Source organism: Meleagris gallopavo, chromosome 3 (assembly GCF_000146605.3).
Source record: "Meleagris gallopavo isolate NT-WF06-2002-E0010 breed Aviagen turkey brand Nicholas breeding stock chromosome 3, Turkey_5.1, whole genome shotgun sequence".
NCBI lineage: Eukaryota > Metazoa > Chordata > Aves > Galliformes > Phasianidae > Meleagris > Meleagris gallopavo.
In genome coordinates, this window is record NC_015013.2 from 68,924,796 (window position 1) to 68,942,821 (window position 18,026).

The window sequence follows — 18,026 nt, forward strand, 5'->3', positions numbered from 1 at the left end:
TTTTTTATGAAAAGGACTAGGCAATGTTTTTCTTATATGTCTATGCTGTAGTAATCTGACTGAAGTCAATCTGGAAGCTCAGTAATTGCAGCTACTACTGTGATGAATAAATGTCATTTTGATTACTTCATGTTCTTTACTTGAATCTTAAATATTGTGAACGAAATGGATGAAGCAAGTGGAGCTTTTTCCTTTCATAGAGAATGGGAATTCTACTTTGCTATGCAGGAGAAATAAAATTCACTGATCATTTGTAGAGCTATGCAAGTACTATGTGCACAAATCTTATCATCAGTTCTGTACTGAACTTCCTGCTCTATTTACTCAGGAGTACAGTAAACACTTCAACTTTATTTCTGAAGTGAAAAATGCAATGCTTTTGGAAGATGCTTACAAAAGATTAACGACTTCCTGTTTATTAGCACAAAAATACAACCGTGGTTATGATGTGGAAATTCTGAACTTTTTGTTGCAATGGTCAGTCATTGTTTCTAACTAAGTTTCAAGTTACAGAATGATGAGAGCTTGTTGTAGGAAATTGAAAAAGAACATTTGTAACAATTTTGTTAATGAACTGACTTATAAAAAGGAACTTAAGGCAAAATATTTTCAACATACTTCTTACTAGTTAGAAACTTATCATTAACTTTCATAAAGTTCTATGCTGTAGTTCACAGTAGTTAATATACTTAGCCAGGAAAGTCAAACAAAAGGTTTTACATCATTTCCAATTATGATGTATTGTTGACTGAATATTTTCAGCAGTGTGCCATTTGATCTAAACAGAATCACAGCAGAAATCATTGTTTTGTATTTTCTCTTAAATTTTCAGGATTCCAGTGTCTTCATGGAACCCATCATAAGATCAGCTGTATTGACCTTCGCAGCAACTGCATAAACAATATTAATCATTTACTGCAGTGCACAAAGGGACTGCAATGCTTGACCAATTTGACATTGGAAAAATATGGAAACACCAATCCAGTTTGTTATGCAGCAGGTAGGTATGTTATGACAGCTCGATAATTTGTGCTTTGTTGAACAGTAATTTTCCTTAAACTGTTGGCTGGGTTATGAAGCTTGCAAATTTGTTCATAAACTGGCCAGTCTTTAGAAATATGTATTCTGACAAAACAAATTTGTTTTCCATAGTGAAACATTTTTTTAATTTTCTCTGAGTATATTCTCAAAGTTGTAAATCTTGTTTGCATTTGTAAGGTTCAACTTTTCACATGTTATTTTAGGAGGTGGACAAAGAGTGAATTGCAGCAAGAGGAAGATCAGTAATAAGCACTTTCCTCCTTTCCCACAGCATCAGTAAGCAGTGACAAACAGAATGTGAGATACTACATGTAAGATGCTAATTACATTAGCATTTTCGTTCATTGAAAAAGGACGAAATTATCCAAGTCCTTTTTGAACTTGCCTTTCATTATATTTGTCTTGTATTTCCACCAGCTATTTTGTTGCATTAGGTCTGTATTAAAAAGTTGTCTTAGCAACTGCCACATGCTAATGGTGATGGGGAGATCCCAGTGTAGACCAGAACTATGCTGGCAGCTTCCTAGTTCATTTATCTTGGTATGTTTTCTGTTGAAAGCCTTTACAAGCAGGCAATAGCAGGACACTTATAGATAACTCACTATTTTCACAATGATTTTTTTCTTGTTTTAATTTATTTTTTTGGAGATTAATTTAAATATGGTCTTTTCCTTAAGGTTATAGAGAAACTGTTCTTCAGGCCTTGCCCCAGCTGGCAGTTCTAGATGGAAGAAATATTCATGGTGACCCAGTAGAGTCAACAGAAGGAAGCTGTTCGAATTTGCAGTGTTTAGAAGACATTTTGAACTGTTTAACTTCATCCGGGTCCCCTTCATCCAAAGATCAGGTGCCATAGTTTGCGTGTACTGGTTTTAAACTTCAGAGATTTTTGTTTGTTTTTGTTTTGTTTTGTTTTATATTGCAAATAACTCATTAATGTTACAGAGCTTACTTTTTGTTTTGATAGAAGGCCTTACCATTGGTGACACCGCACATCGACCAGGCGTTAGCTTATTTTCGGCAGCGTACAAAAATACCAGTACAAAGTTCTGTCAGTTCCTCTACAGAGCATGTTTCATCTTCAGAGCCTGAGAAGTCCATACTTGATAAAATACAGAGTGAGATGAGGATTAAAAAATTAGAAGATCAAATTTCACAAATACTGCAGAAGGTGATTTTTTTTTTCCTATGGTTGCACAAGAGGTTCCGTTTGTAAAACAAGTTCCTTTTGATTCTGCAGAAGTTCACTATGAATGATACACAGTTTATACTGGTACATATGTTGACTTCATAGTAATGTGTATTCAGTAATTTTGAAAAACTAAGGAGATTAAAAAAACACTTTTAAACCAGCTATAGCACTTTGATTCATGAAAGTTTCATAGTGACTGAAAACCATGGCATATATGGCTACAAGGACTATCTGATCATATATTAGATAGCAAATTGTGTTCTGATTGTTTGGTTTTTATTCTGAAGCCATCAATATATGTAATTGAACCAGAGCAAAATATGAAATGTAGCAGAGTCGGTGAAAGTTGATTTTGCTAGCTAGTAGGTTAGGTTGCTCTGATATGTTTGTCAGGTATGTTTTTCTCTGTTTTAATAACCATTTATTGTGTACCTTGGAAACATGCCATTTTTTTTTAAAGTGCTGTATGTTTTACATTTTGCACCAATCTTTCTTCTATGCCTAATGATTTTTTTTTTAGTAAACTTCAGGTATTTCAGAAAGTTACAGTTATTTATTCTCAAGCATGTGGTTCTATTTTGTTTATGTTATCTTTATAATATTGAATTATTTTAGCAAGGAGGAAAAGGGGTAGCTTGGAAGCTGCTGTTTACTTCTCTATGAAAAGTAGATTGTAAGTCTTAACTTCCTGAAAATAGTACCTTGATAACTGTTAGAAATGAGCTAATTAGAACAGATAGAACTTCAATCTGTTCTTAGGTATCTGATGCCTCAAAAAGAGAAGCCTCTCCAAATGTTCTTAAAGCTAAAAGAGACACAGATCCAACTTCTGAGAGCGAAGATGAGACTGAGAAGGAGAACAGCAAAAAGGCTGTAAAAAGAAGCAAGATCCCTACTTACCATAGAACTACTTTATCTGCTAGACGTCACTTGAATCATCCTAGGACCAAGATAACTGACAGGTTATGTCCACGTTTGCCATATAAATAAAAATTAATTAAGCTGAATGTTGTTGGAGTAAACCTAGTTTGTGTTGAAGCATTTTATGAATGTGTTAGGTTGAGTGAACTTGAGATAATGCTCTAAAAATTACTAGCTACTGTGGCTTTATATCAAAACTATTGATTAGCAAAGCAACTGTCAAATATCTGGTGTTTATTCTTGGGATTGGGGCAGAGTAGGTGAAAATTACATACTTGTTAGCTGACCCTGCTGATAATGCTTAATATATTAGCCCTCTTTTTTCTTACATAAACTCCTACATCTGTATTTTTTGTATGTCTTTTATATGCCTTGAATTTTAAAGTGGTACCTCTATAAAATACAGAAAACCTTATCTATATATTATTTAACTTCTTGAAGTTTATTCATCAATTGCTCACTCATTCACCAATATGAACATCTACTGTATTTAGCTGAAAAGGAAATTGAACTGAAGATTCAAAAAAAAAAAAAAAAACTTTACTGAATTGTAGCAGCATACTTATTCATCTTTCTTTTAAATTATATAAAACGAATTTTTCATTACAGAAATACATCACTGCACGAGTCAAATTAAAAAAAAATCTAAAAAGATGTCAAAGCAGTTGTCAAAAATATAGTTGTTCTTTGTGTTGACAGTGAGGCTGCTGTAGCAACAAGTCTGAACATACAGTAAATATCAAAAGTGTGGGACAAATGATGATATAAATTAAACCATTAGATTATTCAACTACTGCAGCTTTACAGCTACTCTGCTTCTCTAAAATTGCTTCATATCTATCTGATCAAAAGATGTTTTTCTGATAACATTACTAATACTACATGTTTTTACAGCTGAAGATTTGAATTTAGCAGTTTGCTTCTAGACCTGCTTACAGATTATTTTCTAGGTGGCTTTGAATTCTGTGCAATTCAATTTCTGTATTTTACAAGACAGTACTTTACAGTTCTTTATCTGAATCCTCAATACTTCTTTTAGTGGCATTTGAAAAAATGTTTAAATTCTCCATGTTGTTAAATACCTCTTGTTTTTCTGTCATTGAAGTGAAAAGAAGAGTTCCTCAAAGCATTCACCTTCCCATCAGAGGAACTCTCATCTCAACTCATCATCAGATAATCCCAATTTGGAAGTAGTGGGAAGAAGAGCTGATGTATTAATTGGAAGACAGAGCAATATGGAAAAAGTGAATGAATTGAATTCAAATGCAACAGAGGAAGCCACATACCGAGTATGTTCTGCAACCATTTGAATATGTCTTCCCCTAAAGTCAAATGTGTGTCTCTTGGTGAAACTCTCAGATTTGAGATGTCAAAAATAATGGCATTTAGATAGAATAAAAATAGTTTTGTACTGAAAGAACAACTGAAAGAGAATGTTGTGTTTTGGCATGGTCACTTTACTTGGTCTCTCTCAAATTCAGTTATCTTTTTCTACGATTATGAATATCATTCTTCACTTTTGGCTACATTTTAATATTACCACATAAATTGATGCTTACTACATTCTTGTTTAGGCACTGATTCAGGAACTTGATCAGGAAAAAGAAAGACGGTGGAAAGCAGAACAAGCAGAGAAGAAATTAGTAGAGCATGTCAAAGAGTTACAGAAACATGCAAAAGAGGAAAAGAATATTCAAAGTATGGCTGTATACACTACAGAGAGGTAGGAAAATTGATGCTGTAGTATATTTTTTTTCTTCTAATTTCAATTCATAGACTGAGGAAATGAGAATAGTTTTAAAGAATGTGCTTGGAAAATGACACATCAGAAAGTACTTCTTGAACATCTCTCAATATTACTTAGTGAAATTCCTTTCTAGTATCTGCTGAAATCCAGTCCTGGGCAATACTTAATGGGTTGTCACTGCTTGCTTGAAAAGACATAAAGGAACAAGAATATCTGTCAGTACTCAATACCCTATTCTTCCTCTTCATATCTCAGAATGGTATCAGTGTGCCACTTAACTCTGGTTCTAGTATTTTTCTTTCCAAGCAATCACTGTTTTGATTGTTCTTTCTCTTCCAGCTGAGACACTAGTAACTGTATCTTGTCTCATGTCATGCTTCCAGTTCCTAAGCTTTTTTTTTCCACTAGTCCACATAGCTGGCTTTTTTCCTGTGTGAACGAAGATGTTTCTGGCAGGCCTGAGCTGGGCAATGGGCGATATGTTGTACAGGTCTGACATAGCATATCTTTGCATAGATGTGCCATCCTAATCCTTGCAAGCTGCTTTTTGTTTTCATACGTTCTCCCTTCTAATGTAGTTGTTGACAAGTAACACTTTGTTCAGAGATTATTCCATTTGTGTTTCTTAATTGCATATTGATACTATAGGTACAGTTTACATGTAAAGCAAAATTATGTTTGGAATGTGTTTTCTTTGCAGACTTATTTATGAGGTTGTATTCAGCCTTTTTTATTTATTTTAAAATAAAATCAAATATAGTAGTGCAATGCATAGCTTTGGTAATCTTTTACATATTATTAAACAACTTTGCATGACAGTGTTGCACATAATGCAGTTCACCAAAGAAGTACAAGATGCAGTGCTACAACCCTTACTAAATAAATGTCTATTTCTTAATGTAATTGACATTACTAAATTCAAAACCTCTCGTTATACAACTTCATTGTATTCCTTCTCAGGTTAAAGGAAATGATATTGAAAGAGAGAGATGTTAAAACGAGATTGCAAACAGAAGTGCAACAGTTGAAAGATGAAACTGAAAGACTTACAAATGAGTTAAATCAAGCGAAAGATAAAGAAGCAGAACATCAGAAGGCAATGCAAGCTTTAGAAGAGGCGTTATCCAAGATGGAAACACAGAGATTGCAGCAACGAGCAATAGAGGTAAATATTTTTCATGACTGAATAGTATGATGGCTACAGGATGGCCAGTGTAGTCTTAAGTAAGAATAAAGACCAGACTTTACAGTGTAGTGGTTTTGTTTAATTTTTTAATCAAAGTGGATGCTTTCTTCACAACCAGAACAAAATGGTAATTGCTGAGAACTTATTTTAGAGCTGCTGATTTGTTGTTGTTTTCTTGGGGTTTTTGTTTTGGTTTTGATTATACAGCTGGAGGTAATGATGGAGCGTCTTCATTTAGCATATGAATAGATATGGTGCTGGAACAAATGCTGCCACTATTTCTGACAGAATAGTTTATTGGTAAAGTTTCAGTGGTCAAAGGCAGCTCTCTTCAATATGTACATTACTATTGTTTGGTTATATTCACGTTTCAGCTTGTATTTCATCCACTTACAGGAACTGTGTCTTAATAAATCCATCTTCAAAAGTCTCTGAACTGCTAGCACAGTACTCTAACTGCTGTCAGATACCCTAAAGGAAAACAGAGAGAGCTGGGAAGTATGCGGACAACCAAACTGCCAGTGCCATTCCAGTTATAAGTTAAACACCCTCCGTTCTGGGTTCCCTTATAGAGTCAGATTGCCTAAAAACAAGTGCCTAGTACTTGTTTACAGCTTTTTTTTTTTTTACCTCCAGCTGCATCTTCAGAAGAGTGCAATTGTGCTATGGTTCCCATGTTATATCATTCAGCTGTCATATCATTCATCTTGTTTTTATTAGGGGAAGGTCTTTTTTCCTGTCTTAAGGTCCTGTAGACAAATACTAGTAATTGTGTTTCAGAAAAAGTCATGATTATCTAAAAACAAAATTATCGGTTTTAACGTTTAATTTACTTTTGATTTATTTTATCAACTCTTAAGATTTATGAATTCTTGAATACTTTGTAGAGCTTTCTTATAGTACAAATTGGTAGTCAGCTTCCTATTAGGGAGACCTTTACTGCCATCAGTGGTAAATGGTCATACCTCTATGCAGTCACAATGTAAGAATTTCAGTAAACATGACTAGATTATTTAAAGGCTTTGAGCGTCTGTACATCTAAATTTGTACCATTTTATTCTGGCACTCCTTAAATTTGCAACTGTTTTAACTTGAACATTTTTTTTTAAACTCATTTTAGAGGGGGAGTTGCCTCGTTTTATCCACAAAACAGCAGGGATGCAGTAAAATGTATTTAAATCTTCTCATGAAGAGGCTTAGTATATGGAACATGGGAACTTAGCTTCATGCACGAGTCTCACAGTAGTATTTATACAACTGAAGTTAGCATACGAATTTTAAATAATTCTGTCATCAAATTGAAGCTTATAACAGGCAGTAGCACTTACTCAATATTCTTAAGAGATATGGCAGGAGATAGAATACCTTATTCTGATGGATTTAAAAAAAAAAAACACATTATTTCCAGTGTCTACTATGTAGCTTTCCTTAATTATTGTTTTTCATCCTTCAATATCAAGCCAAGGGAAGCATTGTGTAGGAATTCAGAATATAGTTCTGTTTTCATTTGCTTTCTTTGTCTTGTGGAGGTTGAATTTTCTGTTTGTTTCTGATGAGAGCTGGAAATCCAACTAGCATGTCTTTATTGCATTCTATTTCTACAGTTAGATAATCATGTAATCATAGAATGTCTTGGGTTAGAAGAGACTTCAGGGATCATGAAGCTCCAACCCCCCCACCACAGACAGGGCCACCACCCTCCCCATTTAGTATTAGACTAGGCTGCCCAGGGCTCCATCCAACCTGGCCTTGAACACCTCCAGGGACGGGACATCCACAGCCTCTCTGGGCAGCCTGTGCCAGCACCTCACCACTCTTTCTGTAAAGAACTTAAATAAACTTAGATAACTAACACACAAACTAATCTGGAGTAGTCCATTAAGCATTCATACCTTTGATACTCTGGAAAGCAAATAAGTCATTAACACTTACCACTTGAGCACGCAGGGATTGAAATGAATAGTGCAAGTCATTATGTAATATAAGTGTCACCATTGACATCACCTTCTGCTGTTTCTGTTGCATGTTCTAACCTGCAGCCTTCTGAAGTGTTCTGATTCTGAATTACTATTTCATGAATAATAAAATATTTTTTAATAATTATTATCATTTTTTTTTAATTTAGTTTGCTGTGTCAGAAAATACCCTTCTGTATCTAAAAGGTTTTAGATTATAAAATGGAATTCTTCATGAAAGCTTCATGGAAAAAGTGGAGTATGCCATCTGCTGTTCATAATGAGTCTTCTTTTTCTTTGTGAAATCAGTAAAGAAAAACTGTTCAGCAACTTTAAGCTGTAAGATGCAGATTTTTGTACTTACAGTGTGTAAAAATAACTACAGATAACAAATACATAATCTAAAATGTTTTGCTTGAAACCAGTACAAATGTTAAAATATGGGAGTTTTTAACTGAGCAAATCATTCTACAAATATTCCTGTCCTATTTATGCAGGACAATTTCTACTTCTTTATAAATTAAATAGATGCTCTTTGTTCTTGGTGAAAGCTAGTTGCTTTTTTCTTTTGTGGTATGTTAAATATGTGCTCATATTTAAACATTTACCGTTACATTTCTGGAACAGTAAGAGTATACTAAATTTAAAAAATACTTTTTTGTGGGTTGGGTAGCATTATAAAATTCCATAAAACTTTATGAAAAATTCTGCCAGTTGTGAAGCATGATTTAAACATAATGTCTTGTATAAAACTGTTACTAAAGCACCTGTTTTATATTTTGGTACAAGTCATGAAGATAGGTAACAGTTTTAAGAATCTTGTCCTCTTGTTTTTATGATTCTATACAGATGAAACAGATGCAAGAAGCAGAGCTTAAAGCATCAGCAAATGAAAGAGAATTACAGTTACTTCGAGTATCTCTTCGACAGCAGAGGGAGAAGGTAAAACAACTGCACGAACTTCTTATATTAAGAGAACAAGAACAAAGGTATGGGATCTTTGCTAACTTGCTATGAAAACAAAGTAGAATACTTTAGTATTGCAGACATGTTTTGAATGTGCTCTGCCAAGTGTAGGTGGCTGTCTTTGTGGGAGAGATGTTCTCTGTAAAATATGTAGATGTCTTCCCACACATTTTTAGTCTCATTTAAGAATGTCTTCGTAGTTTTTAGACTCCTGATTTGCAAGTCCTTGTAGGCAAATGTTCTTCTTTTGTCTTTCTTTTGATACATTCTTGTTTTATTATATGGGTGAACTTACGTTATTTTATGGTCTTTAATTGGGAAATAATCAGGTAAAACTGAAGTCAATTTGAATTACTGTCAGAAAGTTGGTGTGTGCGTGTGTGTGTGTGTATACATATATATTTGTGTGTGTGTGTGTACTTCAGTAATACCAAGTAATTCCCCAAAATGTCAGATTCTGTAGCATCTTGAATTAGTTTATTATTTTGAGTGGGTGGCTTGATTGGCTGTTTTTCCCTTTCCTCTCACAAAAGTATGTATGTATTTATTTATTTATTGAGAATACTTGAACACAAGTTCTGTATTATTGAGCTAATACAATCAAATAAATGTACACATAAAACAGCCAGTTGTTTTTGGTATACTACCATGTGAAGAAGCTTACTGATAAAATAAGCTGATAACACTTGCTTAGCTTTGAGCATAAATGTATTCAAATACCAAAATAACTGCAGGTTAAGATGGGAAGAATCTGATAGCTGTGTTCTGTTACTTTATTCTGTTAAAAATTCCTAAAAGATGTAACATGAAAGATGGCAAACAGATTTTGTTATTTAAAGCAAATGGACAGAATAATCTTCAAGTACACTGTGCTCCATGTTTCTACTACAGCTGTGCCGCCATCCTGTATGGAGGCATATCCTGGAGCTCTTTAGGGCCTCATTGCAGTTGCTTTTCGGTTTGGTGTCTAAGTGGGAAACAATAATTATTGGGTAAGGAAAGGGAAGAAAAGTTATCTGGCTATACAGTGGCTTTCCTGATTCCCCTTTCTTCCTGCTCATTGTTATTCTGCATTACCAGGAAAGCAAACAAACATTAACAGCAAAAGAATAATGGAATGTTTTTATGAATATTTGAATTGAAAAGTAAAGCTATTCCTTTCTCTGGACATTTTAATAGTAATAGTCAACACACTTTTCTCTGTCCCGTGGCCATAGCCATGAAGCCTTTTAGTGAAACTAAGGAATGAATTCCCTTCATTATGTGATTCATCATCCTTTTTAATAAATATTAAGGAAATCAGCTGAAGTAGCATTGTCAGATACTGTAGTTCTTTTCTGTGTAGTTCTTGTATATGTTTGGTAACTCCAGGAAAGAACTTGAAACCCGAGTTGCTTTACATGGACCAGAGTTTCAAGCGGCTGTGTCAAAAGAAGTGGCTAAAGAGGAGCAGAGGCACGAACAGCGTGTTAAAGACTTTGAGGAGAAAATTAATACATTAAATCAGAAGTATACAGAGTTAGAAGATGAATTTCGTTTAGCTTTAATGATTGAGGCAAAAAGGTTTAAAGAGGTAAGAGAACATTTAATCTTGAACTAGACAGAGTTGTAGTGCTCTTAAATGGGTTGTGCTCCTTTCATTCTTAAAGTGTTTGTTCCAAGGACTCATCTGAAAATGCTGTTAGTTACTGCTACTTTCAAATGTAAATGATTAGAAATTAACTGGTAGAAAATTAGCTTTGGATACTCATTATTTCACATTGTGTTACTAAACTTAAATTCCTTTTTTATTTGAAAAATGAGATATCATTTTAGTGTTTACACTTTTTTTCAAAAGAGAACATTTTTCAAGAGTTTTTATGAAATTTTAGGTACAAGAGGATTTTGAAAACGTTTCTGCTGATCTAGCTGAACATCAGCAGGCCCTCTTTCAGTTTCAACAAAAGGAAAAAGAGATGACAGTTCTGATCCAAGACCTAACAAGCATAGTGAAAGAACAGAAAGCAAAGATTGCAGAATTATTAAAATCAAATCAGGAAACCACAGCAAACCTGAAGGTACTTCTTTCAAAACATTTGAACTATATATCTATTTGGGTTAGATTTTTTTTTTGGTTGTTTATTTTAGTATTTTATCTAAAATGTAACATTCTGTACCAGATGGATTCACTGAAAGATGCATGTTTCCTTTTGCATTAAAGCAGAGTAACCCACATCAGCTTTTATTCTTGCATCTCCTCCTTATTTCTTACAAACACTATGCTGTTTGTACTGCAAAATCCAGAGTTATTCTTTTTTCAGAGAAATTGCTTTGTGAGCACTAGTGCCTAATGTATGATAAGGTGGTTGCTCTGAACTCGGCTTTAAAAATGTACATTAATTTCCCTGACCTTTTGTAAAGTCAAAATAATGGATTATGGTTCTACAGCTAAAAACTGGAATTGCACTGCACATGAAGTAAAAATGAGACTTAAGTAGTCAAGTTGTTCAACAACTTTTTAATGTAATCTGGTCCACATATTTATCCAGTACTTCCTTGTTAAAATTTCTGTGCGGTACAACCCCTGCAAACCTGTTTCTTATCTTGTTATACATCACTATTGTGGTATCCAAACAAAACAGACCAATGTTGCTTAAAAACTAAAATACAAAAATAGCTATATTAAACAACTTTAATATGTAAAGCAAAAAATTGTGTAATCACAGATAAATCTTGATCATGAGAAGTGGAAGTTGAAAGCATCACAACTTCTGTCTTTTTAATATTTTAACTTTGTTTATTCTCTTGTTTCTGACATGTACAATTCTAAATGAGTTCTTGTAATGGCATTAATCAAAGTTGGCTATTTAGAAAACAGCTTTATAAATGGTTTTGAGGGATTTAAGTATTTCTGTTTGAAGCAAACATCTATGTCCCATTACTGGGAAGATAAGCAAATTTTTAAATCAGATGGAAGCTTCTACGCAAGCAGAATATTCCTCAATTTACTGGTATTCAGCAAATGAAATTTTAACTTTTCTAGCTAGTTAGCATTGATTTGAGATCCTGAATACTTGTTTTAAAGAATCTTTCTTTTTTTTTTCCCATGTTCATTCACACAGAATCGAACTGAAGAACTTGAAACTGTGATTGAGCAGGACAAAGAGAAGGCTGGTCAAGTGGAACTTCTGAAAAAGGAAAATGGAAAACTTATTTCTCAGCTGACTGCTCAAGAATCTGTAATTGATGGATTAAAAATGGAAAGAAAAATATGGGGGCAGGAGCTGGCACAACAGGGTAAAACACACACATTACATATATATATATATTGCAGTAAAACTGCTGATATTCAATATTATACTTTCCAAGTAAACATCCCAACAAATCCATAATTATGACGAGATCTCTCAATGTCTTGTTGATCTTGCCCATTTGTAAGGATGATGTGGAAAAATACTACTTCTGTAGTATGTGGGCCATTTATAAGAACTTTAACAGCAATTGTGAGAGTTATCTGTGAATACAGCGTATCTGCGTGCCCAAAATGTCAAAATGCCATAATGCTATGTGAAGCATTTTTAAATAAGAAACTATGGAAAGAAGTTTTTGTAGCGTTATATAATACTGCATGTCTATCAGCTAAGTCTAGTGTGGAAATTTTATTGACATCTTTTATTAAAAATACATCAATAATGCATTAAATGTGGGTTAAAAAAAAGCACTGGCTTTTTTTTCCCTCTGATTCTCATGAGTCTTAGCACCACTTTGTAGTTTCTTCTGAGATTGGTTGAATCTATAAGAATTACTGTTCATTTTTTTTAGGGAAGTTTTCTTAGAATAAAATACTAGGCTGGATGTGGCTCTGGACAGCCTAGTCTGGTGTTTGGTGACCCTGCACATAGCAGGGGGGTTGAAACTAGATGATCACTGTGGTCCTTTTCCACCCAGGCCATTCTATGATTCTATGGTTCTATGATACTAGCCTTCAGTTCTGCCTTTCTTTTTAAGTTTTTCTTACAGATTACAGTGTTTATAGTGGGCTGAATGGTGACATTTGTTTAATATTGTTGTTTCCTCACCTGAGTTATCTGTAAACTGATGACTGTAGTATATGAATGTCCTGTACTATCTAGGAGCTCACCTTTCTCAAGATCGGGGAAAACTGGAGGCAAAAATCGAGGTTTTAACAAACGAGGTGGAAATTTTAAAGAAGCAGAGGGAACAGGACAGTGATGCTATACGAATTAAAAACAAAATAGTGGACGATCAGACAGAAACAATTAGGAGATTAAAAGAAGTAAGTTGGATGTGTTACAATTTGTTTTTACGTAAAATTAAGACTTGTAATGAAGTTACTGTAACAGCTCTGATGGAGATGTTGCTCTGCACTCCTAGTTTTACTAATTCAGAAGGTGCAGGCAAGCTGTCTGTAGCAACTGATTTCATTGAAGAGAGATTCTGATTTCAGAAGAGAGCCTTGTTTCAACAGATGTTCATTTAATCTCTCATTGAATCATAGTTACATAAAGACTTTTTGCCATTGCCTCACTCAGTTATTCTTGTAATGATTCTGAGAGAGAAAGTTATTCTTGTAATGATTTTGAGAGAGAAAATCTAGGATAGTGTAATTCTTCAGTTTGTTGGGTTTTTTTCTAATAACACAAGAAGTTTGTTGCAGGTTTATTTTACCCACATAAGTACTTATTCTGCTTTTGTCAATCAGTATTTTAACAATCCAGCTACTGTGTCTTTGATTAGTTTATTCCATTCCATCTCATTCAGAGACTTAAAAATTAAGTCAGTCTGCTTTTATTCTGTTTAGACTAAACAGAATTTTTAAAGGTTAACAACAAAGTTAAAATAAAGTATATCTTTTCTATTCTGAAATATTTTTCTTCTACAGGGCTTACAAGAAAGAGATAAACAAATCAGAAAACAGCATGAAGAACATAAGCTTTTTCAAGTACAGTTGGATGAAAAAGCTACCGAATTTGAAGAGCTTATGGAAAGGCTAGAAAGACAAAATGAAAGGAAAGAGCAATTAAAGCAGCGCTTAGAAGAAAAAGAAGTAGAACTTGATGACATGAGGAGAGCACACAGGTGATGGATACAATGGGCAATAATTCTTTGGGATCCTAATTGTTCACAGCAGATCCATGAAGTCTTCTTTTTTGCTTAGAGAGTAGTTTCTTGCCATTAAAACTTATAGAAATGTGGAGAACTGGGAATATTAAATCTTTTTCTGTCCTCCTAAGAAATGGAATGATAAATATATACATTTTATTTTCAGCGCGCTGAAGAAAAAGTGGCAAGGTAAAGATGAACTATTATGCCAGCTGGAGGTGCAAGTTAAACAGATGAAGGAGGGCTTTGATATGAAGGAGAAAAAGCTGATTGAAGAGAGAAATAAAAGTCTTCAAGCTCAGAGGTGAAAACCTTAACATTAGTAGGTTATTCTGTTAGCTGCAGCAACAGACAAAAATGTTACAGTGACAGAATGCCTTTGGTGAGTAATTAGCAATCTCATTTCCAGGAAACTGTGAGTAGAAGTATTTCTTGCTCTACAAGTAACTTTACTACCCAAACCCAGTATTCAGTTGCAGTATTTGTCCTTTAAACTTTTTAACTATATTCCAGTTCTCTTTGAAAATAATTAGAGCCTGCCCCCAAGTATGCTTCTGCACTGCAGTGCTTTTGGTTCCCTTCTCTGAGGAAGTTTGACAAGTTGTGGTAGGGACTTGTCTGCAGTCATCACGTGTGCTGCCTAGGGTTATGTAGTGAAGATACTCATACACATGAGGCAGTCTCACAGTCTGTAAAGGGCATCTCTTTGAGGATGAGCCTGTCAACTTTCTTGTTTGTTATCTGGATGCATAGAGCTGTTTACCAAGGTCAAGCCAAGCAACTGTGGCTGGCACTTGAGTATAGGGGAGAGACCACAGCACTTTACTGATGTCTGTCAGGCTTATGTAAATACCTTGATCAAATATCTAGAAAAACTCAGGTGGGATCCACAATACTTATCTACCAATACAAGGGTAAATGTTAACAGCAATAATAAATATTTAAGTCTGTAACTGAGTACTTGCAAATTATTTCTCGCTCTCCTCCCACACAAGTGATAAAAGGTTTTCAGTTTCTTTTATTTTTCCTCTTGTACTGTCAATATTTTTGAGCAACTACTAGGAAATATATAGAGAGAAACAAATATTCATACCCTAGAAAATGATCACGGACTTAGATGATGCTCAGTTATTTTATAGACATATGGCACTTTAGAGACATAGGGTAGACCGCTGCCTGTGATGAACTTAGATTTGTTAGTAGGATTTTTGCTTTATTCCTTGGTCCTTTTCTCTTGTTTTCCACCCAACTATTATTAAGAAAAGACTAATTAGATAAATTCTGCACATGTACTATCAATAATAACCACTTTTTATTAAAGTAATGAGTTAGCATGATTTCAATTTTTTGCTTTATCTTCTTAAATGAAGTACATTAATCATGCTTCAATGAAGGAAGGTCATCTGATTAATATGTGAAAGAAAATACTTTGATAATCAATTCTGATTTTAAAAAAACAATCCACAACAAAAACGCACCAACCACACCTCGAATGGTATAGGTTTTGCAGTGGCTGGAAAATCAGTCATGAAACTGAAATTTTACTGAAATAATTGTTTTGTTTCAGAATATTGATATAAATCAATTCTGTAGTGGAATAGATTGCTTTGTTTTCTGTTAATGCATATTTTAGAATCATCCCCAAGCAGAATTTGCTTGGGAATCAGATAAATGCTTCAATTCTGTGAAGTAGACTCTCTTGTTTGTGTGGAACATAGACCTGGAGGCAATCTGCAGGATCATCTAATCTATTTGCCTTCTCAGAAAGCAGAAGTGTGATAAGCTGATGTTTGAAAACATATGGAGCTGTGAGCCATGTTAACATTAGCAAGTCTGAATATTTTTATTTTTTTCTAGTGATTAAATGTTTCAGCTAAGAGTGATTAAATGCTTCTGCTAAGAATGCCAGAAGCCCTAAATGTGGTGCATAAAACCAGAAGGTGTGCTTGAGAAAACATATTATCTTCTGAAGCTAGATATTGAAATAACTTTTTGTGCTTGTGTTGTTGAAATCTTATCAAAGGATTCAGGATTAGGCAAAGCAAAATGTTTTATATTTTTGTTTCCTTGGAAGAATGTAATTTATTTTTCATTATTATTATTTTTAGGATTGCTACAGAGAAGCTTCGTGAAATGGACGATGCTTTTAGAAAACAACTTGAGTCAGTATTGGCAGCTCATGAGGCAGAAATAGTGCAGCTGGCAAATGAGAAGGAAAAACAAATTGAAGCAGCAAATGAAAAAGTAATTTTGGTACCAAATTAATACGTTTATTTTATTTGCATTTTTATTTTCCAGCTACTCCAGCAGTGATGCTTATAATCACTGATTTCTATTAGTCTGTCTAATTACTTGATGGAAACAGCCCTACTGTAGTACTCCATCTTTTCACAGTAAGAAAATAACTAAAACTGTACTATCATCAGGTTTTTGGAGTGAAGTAAATGAAATCACACGTGATGCAACCCTTACTAGTTGTCACCTTCCCATTATTCTTGCTGGTGTACATAGGGAATGATTATACCAGACATTCCATTTAACTCGCACAGGTCTGTGTTAGCAGTTGATGTTCTTGCCATGTGTTGCATTCTATCTTGCTGTGACAAAGCAATTTTTCTATGTAGTAGATATTCTAGTTTTTACATTAATAGCAATCTCCTACTAGTTAATACTTCTTTTTTTTCTTTTTTAATTAAAATTCTGCGACTGCAAATTCTATTTGCTGGCAAAATTGTGATACTTATTTAAATATCTGATACCTTCTAACATGGACTTTGTTTTTTTCTGATTTAGTAGTTGTTTGTCCTGTCATGTCTATTTGTGGCAGTTTTGTCTAGCTCCTTGAGAAAGTTGTTTTTTTTTACTTTGGATTATCACTGCAGTCAAAAAGTCTTTTCCATAATATAAAGTTTAAAACATAAATCTGTTCTGATTTAAACATGCAACTCCTATATCTTTTATCAGAGTTAAAAATTGTCGAGAATATATGTTTGTTGGCAGTATTAAGGAAAAGTTAGATCTGTACTTGTTTATTTGATCTGATTATTTGATCTTTATATGCTTTCAGGTTTACTACGTTGAAGAAGAAATGCGTCAGCTTCTGCAAGAAACAGCAAGCAATAAAAAAGCCATGGAAGATAAAATAAAACGGATTACGTATGTGTTGAGTGACATTCAGCAAGATCTGTGAAGCTTTATGTCTTACATTTCAGAGCTGTTCTTTACAAATGTATACACTAAAAAGAATATTAATTTAAACAAATATGCTACAGCGCACTTCTTATTTGGTTTGAAGTGCTTCTAGAGAAGAAATTTTGCATAGAATTTTGACAGCTTGGGAATCAGACAAATACTTGTACAGTATTTTTATAATAAATACTTATTTCTAACCCTTTGTTATTTTTGACTATTCTGTCAAAGTTGGATCAGAAACAAATTTATTGATTGAAAGCATTGCATAAATTGAGACATGAATGTTTGAGTAAGAGAGAAGAATGTAAAAGCAAAGGATGTTTTCTAAGTGTGAGCATACAAAAATGTGTGAAGACAAACTTAAAGATTTCCAGTGTTGTGGTACAAATTTTGTAATTGTTGTAATGAGCAAAGAACTTAACCTGAAAATGTTTGTGATCTGCACTTGCTGCAGCAAGTGGCTTTTCACCAGGCTGCTGAAAAATAGGAGATTATAAGCCTTAAATTAGAACAATCATAGTAATGTATAAATGATAGAAATTTCATCTCCACTCTACAGATGCATTTATTTTATTTGTTTGTTCTCGTTCTACTGGCCATAATCTAAAGTTCTTAATGCTGTGGTAGTAATTATAATTGTGTTCTCTCTTGGTACACCAGATGGAGCTATTGCTTCCCATCTTGCAACTCATAATAGCTAAAGCAGACTCCTGTAGCACAAAT

General features: G+C 33.9%; 1 protein-coding gene across 1 annotated transcript; it reads left to right on the plus strand.

The window, feature by feature from the left end:
- Positions 1-777: 777 nt before the first annotated feature.
- On the plus strand, positions 778-17,500 carry LRRCC1 (leucine rich repeat and coiled-coil centrosomal protein 1; the record flags this gene model as incomplete). Its single annotated transcript, XM_010709102.3, has 16 exons — positions 778-1,000; positions 1,719-1,888; positions 2,009-2,212; positions 2,993-3,195; positions 4,260-4,443; positions 4,729-4,877; positions 5,862-6,066; positions 8,892-9,031; positions 10,380-10,581; positions 10,880-11,065; positions 12,110-12,284; positions 13,121-13,284; positions 13,891-14,087; positions 14,278-14,415; positions 16,220-16,355; positions 17,179-17,500. Coding segments are annotated over 16 exons (2,799 nt in total), but the record flags the coding sequence as incomplete, so codon positions are not given.
- Between the last annotated feature and the right edge of the window lie 526 nt (positions 17,501-18,026).